Source organism: Heptranchias perlo, chromosome 36 (genome assembly GCF_035084215.1).
Source record: "Heptranchias perlo isolate sHepPer1 chromosome 36, sHepPer1.hap1, whole genome shotgun sequence".
Taxonomy (NCBI): domain Eukaryota; kingdom Metazoa; phylum Chordata; class Chondrichthyes; order Hexanchiformes; family Hexanchidae; genus Heptranchias; species Heptranchias perlo.
The window spans coordinates 5838028-5852699 of NC_090360.1; the positions used below are offsets into that span (position 1 = coordinate 5838028).

General features: G+C 44.2%; 1 protein-coding gene across 3 annotated transcripts in view; it reads right to left on the bottom strand.

Annotated features, from left to right (window-relative positions):
* ascc1 (activating signal cointegrator 1 complex subunit 1) overlaps window positions 1-14651 on the bottom strand; it is a 34505-nt gene extending 19854 nt beyond the window's left edge. Inside the window, exons 1-5 of one of the 3 annotated variants that reach the window (XM_067972436.1) lie at window positions 14434-14651; window positions 10997-11166; window positions 7815-7914; window positions 5771-5868; window positions 4799-4977 (exon numbers count right to left, since the gene is read on the bottom strand). In XM_067972436.1, coding sequence (XP_067828537.1) covers window positions 4799-4977; window positions 5771-5868; window positions 7815-7914; window positions 10997-11108 — 489 coding nt within the window. In that variant the 5' untranslated portion in view covers window positions 11109-11166; window positions 14434-14651. Of the gene's footprint in view, window positions 1-4798; window positions 4978-5770; window positions 5869-7814; window positions 7915-10996; window positions 11167-14428 lie in introns of all 3 variants that reach the window. The other 2 variants (XM_067972437.1, XM_067972438.1) reach the window with 2 other exon arrangements.
* Between the last annotated feature and the right edge of the window lie 21 nt (window positions 14652-14672).

A 14672-nucleotide genomic window follows, 5' to 3' on the forward strand; every position in this document is an offset into this window, starting at 1 on the left:
AGAGTCGGGGTGATCAGTAATTATTATCGGAAATGTTTGCTGCAATCACGCTCATTAGAATGCTCCTAGGTATCAATTACTAATTACATTGTGGAACTCATGGGTTGATTTTATTCAGTTCTGAATTCTTTATATACCTACAGCAGTGCTGACTATTGATACTGATAGTTCATTGAATCATCAAGTTACAGCACAGAAGGAGGCCCTTCGGCCCATCGTGTCCGTGCCGGCCGAAAAAGAGCTATCCAGCTTAATTCCACTTTCCAGCGCTTAGTCTGTAGCCCTGTAGGTTACGGCATTTCAGGTGCTCATCCAAGTACTTTTTAAATGAGCTGAGTGTTTCTGCCTCTACCACCCTTTCAGGCAGTGAGTTCCAGACCCCCACCACCCTCTGGGTGAAAAAATTTCTCCTCAGCTCCCCTCTAATCCTTCTACCAATTACTTTAAATCTATGCCCCCTGGTCACTGACCTCTCTGCTAAGGGAAATAGATCCTCCTTACCCACTCTATCTAGTCATGTCGTAATTTTATACACCTCAATTAAATCTCCCCTCAGCCTCCTTTGTTCCAAAGAAAACAACCCCAGCCTATCCAATCTTTTCTCATAGCTAAAATTCTCCAGCCCTGGCAACATCCTCGTAAATCTCCTCTGTACCCTCTCTAGTGCAATCACATCTTTCCTAGTTAATGGGCTCTGTGCTGTTGAGGTGCGTTAATTGTGAAGTAATCAATTTACTAAGAAAAATTAATTTGTAATCAATTACCTGGAGATAATGCTGTCAGGAAGCATTAGAAAGTTTAAATTATACAAGATGTGCACCTGTGGTGTTGCTCAGGAGACCTGGAATATGGGTTGCATCATATTAGTGTCAGCCCTGGCTCAGTGAGTAGCACTCTTGCCTGAGTCAGAAGGTCGTGGGTTCAAGTCCCGCTCCAGAGGCTTGAGCGTGTAACCTAGGCTGTTACTTCAGTGCAGTACCGAAGGAGCATTGCACTGTCGGAGGTGCTGTCTTTCGGGTGAGACGTTAAACCGAGGCCCCCATCTGCCCTCTCAGGTGGACGTAAAAGATGCCATGGCCACTATTTGAAGAAGAGCGGGGGAATTCTCAACATTTATCCCTCAACCAACATCACGACTTCAAAAGTACTGCATTGGCTGTAAAGCGCTTTGGGACATCCTGAGGTCATGAAAAGAGCTATATAAACGCAAATCTTTCTTTGTGAGGCTTTTTGTGGCAGCCTAAACACAACAGCAATAGAGCAAAATATACTAAAGCAACCCTCCAGGAGGTTTTGCCCCCCTGCTGCATCTTCAATGACCAGGACTTTAAGCAGGTGGTTATTTGCCAGGGTCCAGACCTGGCTGACTGTGGCCATAATGTATGAGTCGATAATCAAATTTGACACCTTGTTCTGCTACAGACAGATTTAATGTGTGACAAGCTGTAGACAAAAAAGAGAGACAGGGAGGAGGAGGAGGAGGAGGAGGGAAGGAGAGTTGGTGAGGGGGAGAACAGGGCAAAAAAAAAGGAGTGAGTGAGAGTCTGTGTCGAACCTCAGAGTGCAAATCAAAACAGAGAACTCATTCCAAAAAAAAGTTTCCTAAGTTACCTCTCCTTCCTCACTCAGCAAATATGTTGCAATTATTTTGAAACCTGATGCCAATGACACAACCTCCCCAGATCAGTGGTTTTCAAACGATTCTGTGCAAGGACCTCCTGGAAAGATTGACGCACTCCTGAGGACCCCTGTCTCAATCTCTGAAAGACGGTGTCGGCTACCCAAATTAAAACAGCGCTCATACTGCGGAAAACATTACTTGAATACAGCAACAGAAACAGCCAAAAAAATTCAAAATTCCGCTGAGGTTCCAGGGACCCCAGTTTGCCCCAGATGTTGCCCTCACCTCCAAACTGCCCTGGTTTCCTCCACATACTTATTATACATACAGGTTTAGAGTTGCAATTAGAATGCTGACACAAGGAGCACCAGTGTGAAATGGGACCACAAGCCGCGTAGCTGTGACCATTTCAGTCCGCACAACATGAGCTCCAGGAAATCAAAAGCAAAATACTGCGGATGCTGGAAATCTGAAATAAAAACGGAACATGCTGGAGAAGCTCAGCAAGCGAGGCAGCATCTGTGGAGAAAGAAACAGAGTTAACGTTTCAGGTCGAAGACTTTTCGTCAGAACTGGAAGATGTTAAAAGAGTTAAAAGTTTTAACATCTTCCAAGAGTTAAAAGTTTTAACATCTTCCAAGAGTTAAAAGTTTTAACATCTTCCAAGAGTTAAAAGTTTTAACATCTTCCAAGAGTTAAAAGTTTTAACATCTTCCAAGAGTTAAAAGTTTTAACATCTTCCAAGAGTTAAAAGTTTTAACATCTTCCAAGAGTTAAAAGTTTTAACATCTTCCAAGAGTTAAAAGTTTTAACATCTTCCAAGAGTTAAAAGTTTTAACATCTTCCAAGAGTTAAAAGTTTTAACATCTTCCAAGAGTTAAAAGTTTTAACATCTTCCAAGAGTTAAAAGTTTTAACATCTTCCAAGAGTTAAAAGTTTTAACATCTTCCAAGAGTTAAAAGTTTTAACATCTTCCAAGAGTTAAAAGTTTTAACATCTTCCAAGAGTTAAAAGTTTTAACATCTTCCAAGAGTTAAAAGTTTTAACATCTTCCAAGAGTTAAAAGTTTTAACATCTTCCAAGAGTTAAAAGTTTTAACATCTTCCAAGAGTTAAAAGTTTTAACATCTTCCAAGAGTTAAAAGTTTTAACATCTTCCAAGAGTTAAAAGTTTTAACATCTTCCAAGAGTTAAAAGTTTTAACATCTTCCAAGAGTTAAAAGTTTTAACATCTTCCAATTCTGACGAAGGGTCTTCGACCTGAAACGTTAACTCTTGTTTCTTTCTCCACAGATGCTGCCTGACTTGCTGACCTTCTCCAGCATTTTCTGTTTTTATAAGTTCCAGAGTTTCTGTCATTTTAACTAGCACAACGTTATTGGAATTGGCCTCAGGGCAAGTCCAGATCAATGTTACATGCTGTAGCAGAATTTGAAGTGCTTGCTTCATAAAGATTACATTCCTATGTGTCCTTGATCAAAGGATCAAATTTGTTCATTGCCTTGATTTAATTAGCAGCATTGCTCTTTTGGATCAACAAAAAAACCTTTGATCTGTTTAATTATTTGCATGTTTGACGCAGACATACAAAGTGTTTATGTCTGGAACACCTAATGGCTTTACACTATCTAACGAGCTTTTCACCTCCAACCAACATTTTAAATGAACTGTTTGTACGGTACTAAATTATTAACTGTCCGGTGTCAGCCTTGGCTCAGTGGTAGCACTCTCACCTGTGAGTCAGAAGATCGTAGTGTCAAGTCCCACTCCAAAGATTTCAGCACATAATCTAGGCTGAAACTCCAGTGCAGTAGAGGGAGTGCTGCGCTGTCAGAGGTACAATCTTTCGTATGAGATGTTAAACTGAGGCCCTCTCAGGTAGACGTAAAAGATCCCACGGCACTATTTCGAAGAACAGCAGGGAAGATCTTCTGGTGTCCCGTCCAATATTTATCTCTCAACCAGATGATCTGGTTATTTATTTAAGTGCTGTTTGTGGGACCTTGCTGTGCGCAAATTGGCTGCCGCGTTTCCTAAATCACAACACTTTAAAAGCACTTCATTGACTGTGAAGCGCTTTCGGATGTCGTGAAAGGCGCTATATAAATGCAGCTGTTTCTTTCTTTCTGCTCGTTTTCTTCAGTTCTAGAAAGCGGGGTATCAAAGACATGACCCACAGGTCGAATCCATTCTACGAGCTTGTTTTGCCTAGACCATGAAAACCTCTGCGAGTTCCCTTTTATCTACGGACACTCCAACTTTGTATCTACATTTACAGCTCTTTAAACTTGATGTTTAAATGTGGTGTTTAATCAGGATTCTATCTGTCATGACATGCAGCCCATTTATTGCACGTGGCTCCGGCACTCTGCCATAAAGGAGCTTGCTTAATTCCCAGTTCCGATGAAGGGTCTACATCTGAAATGTTAACCTGCCTTTTTTTCATTTTAACAGATGCTGAGGGACTGCTTTACATTTCCAGCATTTTCTGTTTTGAGTTCTAATTCATGCTATTTTTTTTGAAAAGACAATTTGTTCACCCACTCCTTTTGTCAAGGGCTTACAAACCTTATGAAATGGTGTAAAGGTGTCAGCCGTGGGTAGCACTCTTGCTTCTGAGTCAGAAGGTCGTGGGTTCAAGTCCCACTCCAGAGACTTGAGCACAAAATCTACATTGAGATTCCAGTGCAGTACTGAGGGAGTGCCGCACTGTCAGAGGTGCCGTCTTTCGAATGAGACGTCAACCCAAGGCCCCATCTGCCCTCGCAGGTGGATGCAAAAGATCCCATGGCACTATTTTGAAGGAGAGCGGGAGAGCTGTCTCCGGTGTCCTGGCCAACATTTATCCCTCAACCAACATCGCTGTTTGTGGGACCTTGCTGTGCACAAATTGCCTGTCGCGTTTCCTACATTATAACAATGACTACACTTCAAAAGTTCTTTATTCCTGTAAAGTGCTGTGGGACACCCGAAGGTCATGAAAAGCACTATATAAATGCAAATCTCTTTCTTTTTAAAGTACTTCCAGCAACCTGTTACTCAAAGGGGTAGGGGTGCTGTGGTGCCTGCCAAGATTGCCCGCCTGCTTCAAATCCATGTCCTTCCCTATCCCCGGGGTCTTCAACTCACCCATGTATCCTGCACCAGCAATGCCCTGTTCCCAGCCTTGGTCAAGTACCTTGGAGCAGACATCCAACACCTGCTCTTTAAACTTCACGAACTGTTCCTGAATTGTGGGGTGATTAATGGCAAAAGACAGGAAATGAGTGAAGGGCTGCTTCCTGCGGAAACTCTCCAACATCACCTCGATCCGAGTTTGGGCTGATGCCACACCCGCTCGCTGCTGCCCAGTGATGACTGGAAAAAAAAAATACAAACAGTTTCAAACATTAAAGAAACTTTGTTTTCGTGCAGAGGGCATCTTTTTAACCGCTTGACAAAAGGTGAGAACGACAATGCTGGAGATTAGGATGCGTTTCTCCTTTTTGTACCGTGCAGCACTCTCTGTTCAGCCACAGTACACAGCTCTCTCTGCATTACCCCGAATATCCCAACTCTAACCTCAAGAGCACTGACTGCGTTACTGTGGCCTGAGCCTTTTCCAGTAGGTTGTCCAATTTGTCCTCAATTGCACTCACTAGATTAAAAAAAAATCTTGCATTGAAAAATCACACACGCAGCAATGCAATGAGCAGGTTTTGTTTTGGTGCTGGTTGAGTGGGAGATGTTGATCAGCACACTGAAAGAAGTCCCTGTTCTTCTTCAAATAATGCCAAGGGATCGTCAATGGCTGCTCGAACTATCAGACCAAGCAGGCAGGACCTTGGTTTAACATTTCATCCGAGGGACAAAGCAACCTCCAACAAAGCAACACTCCTTCAGTACTACAATGGAGCCTAGTCTATGTGCTTAAGTCCTTGAGAATGCCTGAACACTCCACAGGTGACTGCAGTCTCAGACAACATGCTTCTATGTGTTACCTTCACAGTGATATTAACACCCATACCTCACAACGTAGATGGACTGTGGACCAAAAATAGTATTTGTGAACACCTATTATGCATCTGTACCCTTGATAATAAGTATATTTTTTTAAAAAGAATTTCATGTACTAATAAATCCTTCCCCTTCAACCCCTACTGAGCCTCACCGATCTCTCCCTCCACTCCAGGTTTAGGGATGGTTATGGAAGTCCGTGTCTCAGTCTCCAGTCTCTTTTTTGTTTCTCCTTTCTTCCCGATCACATATCTGAGAAAAAGAAGCAGCATATTTTCATCACACAGTCTGCATTCCACAGCCGGGTGCTAACACCCTCGATCCAGAAACTGCCAAAAAGATTTCCAGCTATCACCAGGTCTCATTTTGAAGACATTAATCCTCAGACAGGACAAGTACCTACAGTGCACCCTGCAGGGACAGGCACACATTAACCACTTGTGATGGATTTTATAGGGTGAACAGACCTCACTAGCCAATTACAGGCTCCTCCAAGAAGGGAAAACTTTCCCCCTATATAAAGCTGGCCCACTTCTACTGGGGAGGAGAGTTAACTGGCACCAGCCTGGTACTTGCCTATAACTGAAAGAGGCTGATGTTTACCTGCTACTGAAATCCAGGGAAGGCCCTGGTAATTTAATCTGATGCTTGAATTTCACAGGTAACCTCTCCAATCCAATATTTAATTTATATCCCCTGTTAAAAACTGTTTAATAAATAAATGCATCAGTTTCCCTCCCTGAATATAAAATACAGATTTTGGAAATATCAGTTTTCAGAGTCTCCTGGACACCAATAGGTTACTCAGCATTTCAGTCAGAGAGAGTAAGGACCTGTTGGACAAAATGGGCTTTCCTATTCCGAACAGTTATTTTGTCTTTATGTTTGTTTATTGGCAGCAAGGTCCCTTCTAACTGGACAGTAACAGTTCTCTCTCCCCTGCACCACCCCCCACCATTATCATCAAGGAACGTCTTAAGTAATCACACCCTCGCACTCTGGAATTCTCTCCCTAAACCCCTTTTCCTTGCTATGTCACTCCCTGCCTTCAAAACCACCCTCGTCACCTCCCCAGCTCTTCTCCTAACTCCTACTCTGCGTCAATTTCCTCCCACGCCCACCCACGAAGCATCTTGGGGCATTTTGACACATTAAAAGTGCTTTCAAAGTGCAGGCTGTTCTCGTTATACCTGTACAATTAATTCTCGTAATGGCGCACAACCATCTGGCGACAACACAGGAAACAAAGACAGTCCCCAACTGAATTTGAGCCGAGAACATTGAGCATGAAAGCAATCTTTATGCCTTTGCTGCCAAGAACAGTTTCATTGTTCACGTGCAGGGTTAGTTGTTAGTGACAAAAATTTTAGATCAGTTAAAATGAATTGCTATCGTTTGCAAACCTGGAATAAAATCCAGAATTGCACAGCAGGTACATTAGCATCTGAAAAGAAAAATGGGGTTAACTTTTTTGCCTAGAGACTTTTCATCAGTTTACCAACCTATTACGACATTCCTAAAGTGTGAATGAAAGGGAAAAAAGGCTTCTATCTCTCTGTCTGTGTAATCTGACCCACTGTGTATTCAGTATACTGCGATGTAATGTTTTCCGTGGCTAACCTGTCTGAACACCAACGACACCTTTGATTGCTGTGATCGTCTCCCAGCCGAGGTGTTATAGGGGGCAGTTGGAAAGATTATCTGTAATCACCAGGCGTTGTTCTCTGACTATATATGCTATGCGTTTTTAGAATCCCTTCACTCACCTGACGAAGGAGGTAAGCTCCGAAAGCTTGTGATTTAAAATAAAACTGTTGGACTATAACCTGGTGTTGTGCAAGTCCTTACATTATATAGCACCTTATCACACCTCAAGAGTCTCAAAGAACTCCACATATAAATGAATTACTTGGAAGTTCAGTGAAATGTTATGCAGGAAAATGCGTCAGCTATTTTGAGCACAAGATCACACGAACAGCTGTGAGATCAACAACTAATTAACCTGCTTTTGGCAGCGTTGGTTGAGGGAGGGATTTTGGCCAAGATACTGGAACAAGAACAGCTCCCTGCTCTAATTTAAACAGTTCCTTGGGTATCGTTAAGATCCACCTGTATCACTAGAACAGGCAGGAATGGGGCACATTTTAGTCTCAGCTGAACATCAATATGCTAATAAATCACAAATGGAAATAACTCACTTGTAAAGAGCACTGGGCACAGCCGTGGCACATCGATAGCCTCGTTCTGTCTGCTCTATAAGTACAGAGTCACAAGGCTCATCCATACAGTCCACAACTCCTGCAAGAAAGAAAATAAATCAGTAACAGCAATTCCGAACCTCTGAGCTCCAATTCAGTTGGAGTATGGCGACATCTGGCCGCATATGAATCCAAAACAGGATGGCTACAAGTTCTGTAAGGAACTATAAGTGGTGGTGTGCCATCACCTGTATAATGGGAAATATTAGTCACAGTTCTGGTAACTTACTTCAGTTCTAGGATATACTGGGGCCGTCCAGTAGGAGCTGGAGAGTGGGATGGCGCACACAAGGTAAAATACAGAAAAATCAAGTTCACTTTAACTCAGCATTCTGTTATTCCATGCAACGGTTTGATTGCAGCAAGTCACCCATGAATGGAATCATTTTCTTGTCATTGTTTAAGCGACGTTTATATTCTCCTTGTAAGGAATTATACAAAAAAAATGGTATATTGGAAAATTCTTATGCTACACTGAACCAATTTCCAGTCTGTCAAATGTCATTGGCAATTTGGAGGCTTTAATTAAATTGTTTCTAAGTTGTAATTTCCACAATAGAGTTACTAAGTTCTTAAAGTTGTGCAAGCATTTCCACTTAAGAACCTCAGGAATCACCTGCAATGGACCCAATTTTAGTGTCACTCTTGGGACCACTTAAAGGCTGTGCAGGAGGCATCACTTGTATAGTAGGTTGAGAATCTGCACTCAGCAGAAATCCCTAGCCTGGCTGGCCTAGTTAGTGAGATTGCTGTATTACAGACTTGATGCAGGAGGTGACAGAACAGTTCAAATAGTTTTGAGGAAATGACAAACATCACACACACAGCTCCTCACACTGTATAAATCAGGTTTCAATCTGGGGTCTGTTTGCAAGAGATCTCAGGGTCCATGAGGTCATCAGATTTGTGCCTGACTGGAGCCAGGCATATTGTCACCGATAATGTCTCTAGAATTCTGTGTATACATACATACATACACATTTTTTTATTTGCTGACTTACGAGCATGTTATTTCTGTTGTGTACTAATTAAAAACCATCTCTGCAATAACAATAACAGACAATGTGTTTCACAGGGGCCCCCAGGACCGCGCCAGTATCTGCAGGGGGGCCCCCAGGACCGCGCCAGTATCTGCAGGGGGGCCCCCAGGACCGCGCCAGTATCTGCAGGGGGGCCCCCAGGACCGCGCCAGTATCTGCAGGGGGGCCCCCAGGACCGCGCCAGTATCTGCAGGGGGGCCCCCAGGACCGCGCCAGTATCTGCAGGGGGGCCCCCAGGACCGCGCCAGTATCTGCAGGGGGGCCCCCAGGACCGCGCCAGTATCTGCAGGGGGGCCCCCAGGACCGCGCCAGTATCTGCAGGGGGGCCCCCAGGACCGCGCCAGTATCTGCAGGGGGGCCCCCAGGACCGCGCCAGTATCTGCAGGGGGGCCCCCAGGACCGCGCCAGTATCTGCAGGGGGGCCCCCATGACCGCGCCAGTATCTGCAGGGGGGCCCCCAGGACCGCGCCAGTATCTGCAGGGGGGCCCCCAGGACCGCGCCAGTATCTGCAGGGGGGCCCCCAGGACCGCGCCAGTATCTGCAGGGGGGCCCCCAGGACCGCGCCAGTATCTGCAGGGGGGGCCTCCAGGACCGCGCCAGTATCTGCAGGGGGGGCCTCAGGACTGCGCCAGTATCTGCAGGGAGCCTTCCAGACAGAAAATTGTACAAACCACTGGTATAAATGAAGGATTGTACAATAGGAAGTGATGAATTGCAGTGAATAAGCCATTGTACTAATATAGAATATTTGTGCACCAACATATTGTGACAGAATCTCAATACTGTACAAAATGTGGATGCCTGGCAAATTCTCCTTTCAAAGGCTCTTCTTTTATTTTTTGCTTTGTCCCCCACTCTCACCTTGTATAGGAGGTGGAAATATGGGAATAATAAGGAACAAGTACTACTAAACTAACACATCATGAAATTTCATCTACACAGGTTGCTCACCATAGCTAAACAATGTGTAGCAGTAATAAACAAAACAAAATAGTATGCTGGGTTACTTGCTAAATGAGGTGATGTCAAATTCCCAGATCAGGCTGCCTCTCAAGTACTGCAACATTTCTGGTTGTTGTGAGTTAAGAGGGTCAAGGCAGTATAGAGGAGAGCAGCAAGGCTGATCCCTTGTGGCACAGGGATAAGCTATGAGGAATAAATTGGTACGCTGGGGTTCTCAAACCTCGAAAAAGACGGCACAGAGAGGACCATACAGACATATACAAGATACTGGGTGGGACAGAAAAAGTAAACATGAAACAGTACAAGGTGACACAGGCTCAGGGCGGTAAAGTTTGAGAGAGAAAGTATTTCTTTACATGGAGGGTGATGAACATCTGAAACAAGTTACCAGGAATAGAGGGTCGAGGCCAGAATACTGGACTTATTAAGAAACAGACATTGCAATTGGAAGACAAGAAATGGCCTTCTCCATCTGGAAATACAATGTGACTTCCAGGGATTATTCATCTCAATTACAGACATATATACACAACAATAACAACAACTTGCATTTATATAATGCCTTTAACGTAGTAAAACGACCCAAGGCTCTTCACAGGAGCCTAATCAAACAAAACATGCCAACGAGCCACATAAGGAGCTTTTAGGGCAGGTGACCAAAAGCTTGGTCAAAGAGGTAGGTTTTAAGGAGGAGAGCGAGGTAGAGAGGAGGAGAGCGAGGTAGAGAGGAGGAGAGCGAGGTAGAGAGGAGGAGAGCGAGGTAGAGAGGAGGAGAGCGAGGTAGAGAGGAGGAGAGCGAGGTAGAGAGGAGGAGAGGTTTAAGGAGGGAATTCCAAAACTATGGGCTTAGACAGCTGAAGGCACGACCGCCAACGGTGGAGCGATTAAAATCGGGTCTGCACAAGAGGCCAGAGTTGGAGGAGGGCAGAGATGTCGGAGGGTTGTAGGGCTGGAGGAGGTCACAGAGATAGGGAGGGATTTGAAAACAAGGATGAGAATTTTAAGAATTGAATTGACCAGGAGCAATATACTCCTTTAAAGCTCACTGGAAATAAAGCACTAGTACTTTTTTTCTGACTCTATTTATAGGTGGAGTCACAGACTGTACTTGTAGGTACCCGAGTATGTAAAGTCTTCCTCTTCCTCATTTGGATACACCTGCTCTTTGACGTGGTTCTTGCGGTAAATCCGTCCATCGATATTGATCAGTACTGGCCGAAGAACGTCCATTGTACCTCGTCCTCAGCCCGAGGGCACAGCCAGCAGTGGGTCAAACACTATACAAACTCTATTGGCCAATAACACGAAGTAAACAAAATTTGCACCACACAAAAAAAAACTTCAATTACATTTTAGATTAATTAAAAACTATAGAACCCTCAGGAACGTGCCCATCTGCAGTTTCACTCTCGACAACTGTCACTCACAGATCACATCGTCAACAGGGTCACCTGATTTATATCATAGAATTTTACTGCACAGAACAAAGCCATTCAGCCCATTATGCAAGTGCCAGCTCTCTGAAAGAGCTACCCAATTAGTGCCACTCTCATGTCCTTTCTCCAAACACTTTAAAATGTTTATATTTGAAATATTTATCCACTTCCCTTTTAATAGCTATTCTGGATTCTGCTTCCACTGCTGTTGCTGGTAGGAATCTCCAACTCCTAACAATCCAATGCAAAAAATCTCCAAACCTCTTCCTTTAGACTCTCTCTAGTTACCAACTCATCGACCAGAGGGAACAGTTTTTCCTGACTAACATCATCAAAATACCTCAAAATTTTGAACATCTCTCTCAGATCTCCTCAAACTTCTTAGTTCTGATGAAAAGAGCACCAGACTCTCAAGTCTTTCCATTGATAAAGCCTCTCATCCCTGGGATCATCAGTGAATCTCATCTGTTAGCCTCTTCATCTCCTTGACATCCTTGCTAAAGTGAGGTACTCAAAACTGGACTAAATATTCTAAATATAGATTAACCAATGATTTGTATAGACTTGGCTCAGTGGGAGCACTCTCACCTCTGAGTCAAAAGGATGTGGGTTCAAGCCCCACTCCAGAAACTTGAACACAAAATCCAGGCTGACAGTCCAGTGCAATACTGAGGGAGTGCTGTACTGTCGGAGATATTGTCCTTTGGATGAGACAATAAACCGAGGCCCCGTCTGCCCTTTCAGGTGGACGTAAAAGATCCCATGGCACTATTCAAAGAAGAGCAGGGTAGTTCTCACAGGTGTCCCGGCCAATATTTATCCCTCAAGCAAATCTCTAAAACAGATTATCTGGTCATTATCACATTGCTGTTTGTGGGACCTTGCTGTGCACAAACTGGCTGCTACGTTTCCCTACGTTAGAACAGTGACTACACTTCAAAAGAATACATTGGCTGTAAAGTGCTTTGGGACATCCTGAGGTCGTGAAAAACATTATATAAATCCAAGTTCTTCACTTCCCCCTTTGCTTTTGTACTCTATGCTCTTATTTATAAGATATCGGTTCCCATATTTTTCAAAATAGTTTTATCCACTTGTCCTCTCACTTCTAGATATTTGTGTGTCTGAACCTTGTGACTCTCTGTTCCTTTTAAAGTCTGACCAGTTAGTGTATGTGTCCTCTCCTTAATTTTACTCCCTATATGTACCAGCTCATATTTCTCTGTATTAAACTCCATCTGACATCTATCTGCCCCAATCTACTATAATAAAAACAGAAAATGCTGGAAATACTCAGGTCAGGCAGCATCTGTGGAGAGAGAAACAGAGTTAACGTTTCAGGTTGATGACCTTTTGTCAGAACCGGAAAAAGTAAAGATTTAACAGTTTTTAAGCCGGAGAAAGTGGGGGGGGGGGGGGGGAAGGTCTGTGATAGGGTGGAGGGCAGGAATGATTAACCGACAAAAGGGAAGATGGTGCAAGGCAAAGGGGGTGGTAATGGGACCCTTCCTCCCCCCTTTCCCTGGCTCTGTGCTTGCTTAAAACCTATTTAATCTTCAACTTCTTCCAGTTCTGATGAAAGGTCATCGTTAACTGAAACATCTGAAACGTTCATTGTTTCTTTCTCCACAGATGCTGCCTGACTTGCTGAGTATTTCCAGCATTTTCTGTTGTTATTAAAGAAACAAAAGATGAGTCCAGAGGAGATGTAAATGGCAACACCCAGCGGGTCAAGAGAAAGGAAAAAGGCGATGTTAATTTTTCAGGTTATAGAGTTATAGAGTTATACAGCACGGATAGAGGCCCTTCGGCCCATCGTGTCCGCGCCGGCCATCAGCCCTGTCTACTCTAATCCCATATTCCAGCATTTGGTCCGTAGCCTTGTATGCTATGGCATTTCAAGTGCTCATCCAAATGCTTCTTGAATGTTGTGAGGGTTCCTGCCTCCACAACCCTTTCAGGCAGTGAGTTCCAGACTCCAACCACCCTCTGGGTGAAAAAGTTCTTTCTCAAATCCCCTCTAAACCTCCCGCCTTTTACCTTGAATCTATGTCCCCTTGTTATAGAACCCTCAACGAAGGGAAAAAGCTCCTTAGTATCCATCCTATCTGTGCCCCTCATAATTTTGTACACCTCAATCATGTCCCCCCTCAGCCTCCTCTGCTCCAAGGAAAACAAACCCAATCTTCCCAGTCTCTCTTCATAGCTGAAGCGCTCCAGCCCTGGTAACATCCTGGTGAATCTCCTCTGCACCCTCACATCCTTCCTGTAGTGTGGCGACCAGAACTGCACACAGTACTCCAGCTGTGGTCTAACCAGTGTTTTATACAGCTCCATCATAACCTCCTTGCTCTTATATTCTATGCCTCGGCTAATAAAGGCAAGTATCCCATATGCCTTCTTTACCACCTTATCTACCTGTTCCGCCGCCTTCAGGGATCTGTGAACTTGCACACCAAGATCCCTCTGACCCTCTGTCTTGCCTAGGGTCCTCCCATTCATTGTGTATTCCCTCCCATTCATTGTGTATTCACCCTTTGTCAGAACCAATGGGTGATAAAGAGAATGAGCTTCACTTGTGTGTCTTAATTACAAATATTTTTTGATATCACCACATCTGGTGAAAGGTCATCGAACTGAAAACGTTGACTCTGTTTTTCTCTCCACAGATGCTGCCTGATCCCATGATGTGGAGATGCCGGTGATGGACTGGGGTTGACAATTGTAAACAATTTTACAACACCAAGTTATAGTCCAGCAATTTTATTTTAAATTCACAAGCTTCCGGAGGCTTCCTCCTTCGTCTGACATTTACCTGAGGAAGGAGGAAGCCTCCGAAAGCTTGTGAATTTAAAATAAAATTGCTGGACTATAACTTGGTGTTGATCCCATGATGTTCGACAGAATTTTCTCTTATCTCAGAATTCCAGCATCTGCAGTATTTTGCTTCCCCCCCCCCCCCCCCCTCTCTCCCTTCCTCTTCTCTCCCCTCCCACCCTCTCTCCCTCCCTCTCCTCCCCCCCCCCCCTCCTCCTCCTCCTCCTCCTCCTCCCCCCCCGCGTGGAGAAATGTTTAACTGAAGATTTTTACAGTCAGAATAAAAAAATTACAAACATTACCGCTCCGCACCAACCGGGCCCCCGGTCCGTCACTTAACCCGGTACTTCCGGTGCGCGTCTCTAATTTGATTCCCCACCGCCCCACTCAAAAAGGAGACCGTCATTGGTGGCGGGCGGGCGGGACACAAGCCCCGATAGCTGGATGATTTTTCCTTATAATAGATATACGGCACTGCTCTTCTCGCATAGATTCGTTTAAATTGTGTGTGAAAAAGTTATTTTCTCTACGGGAGCTACAG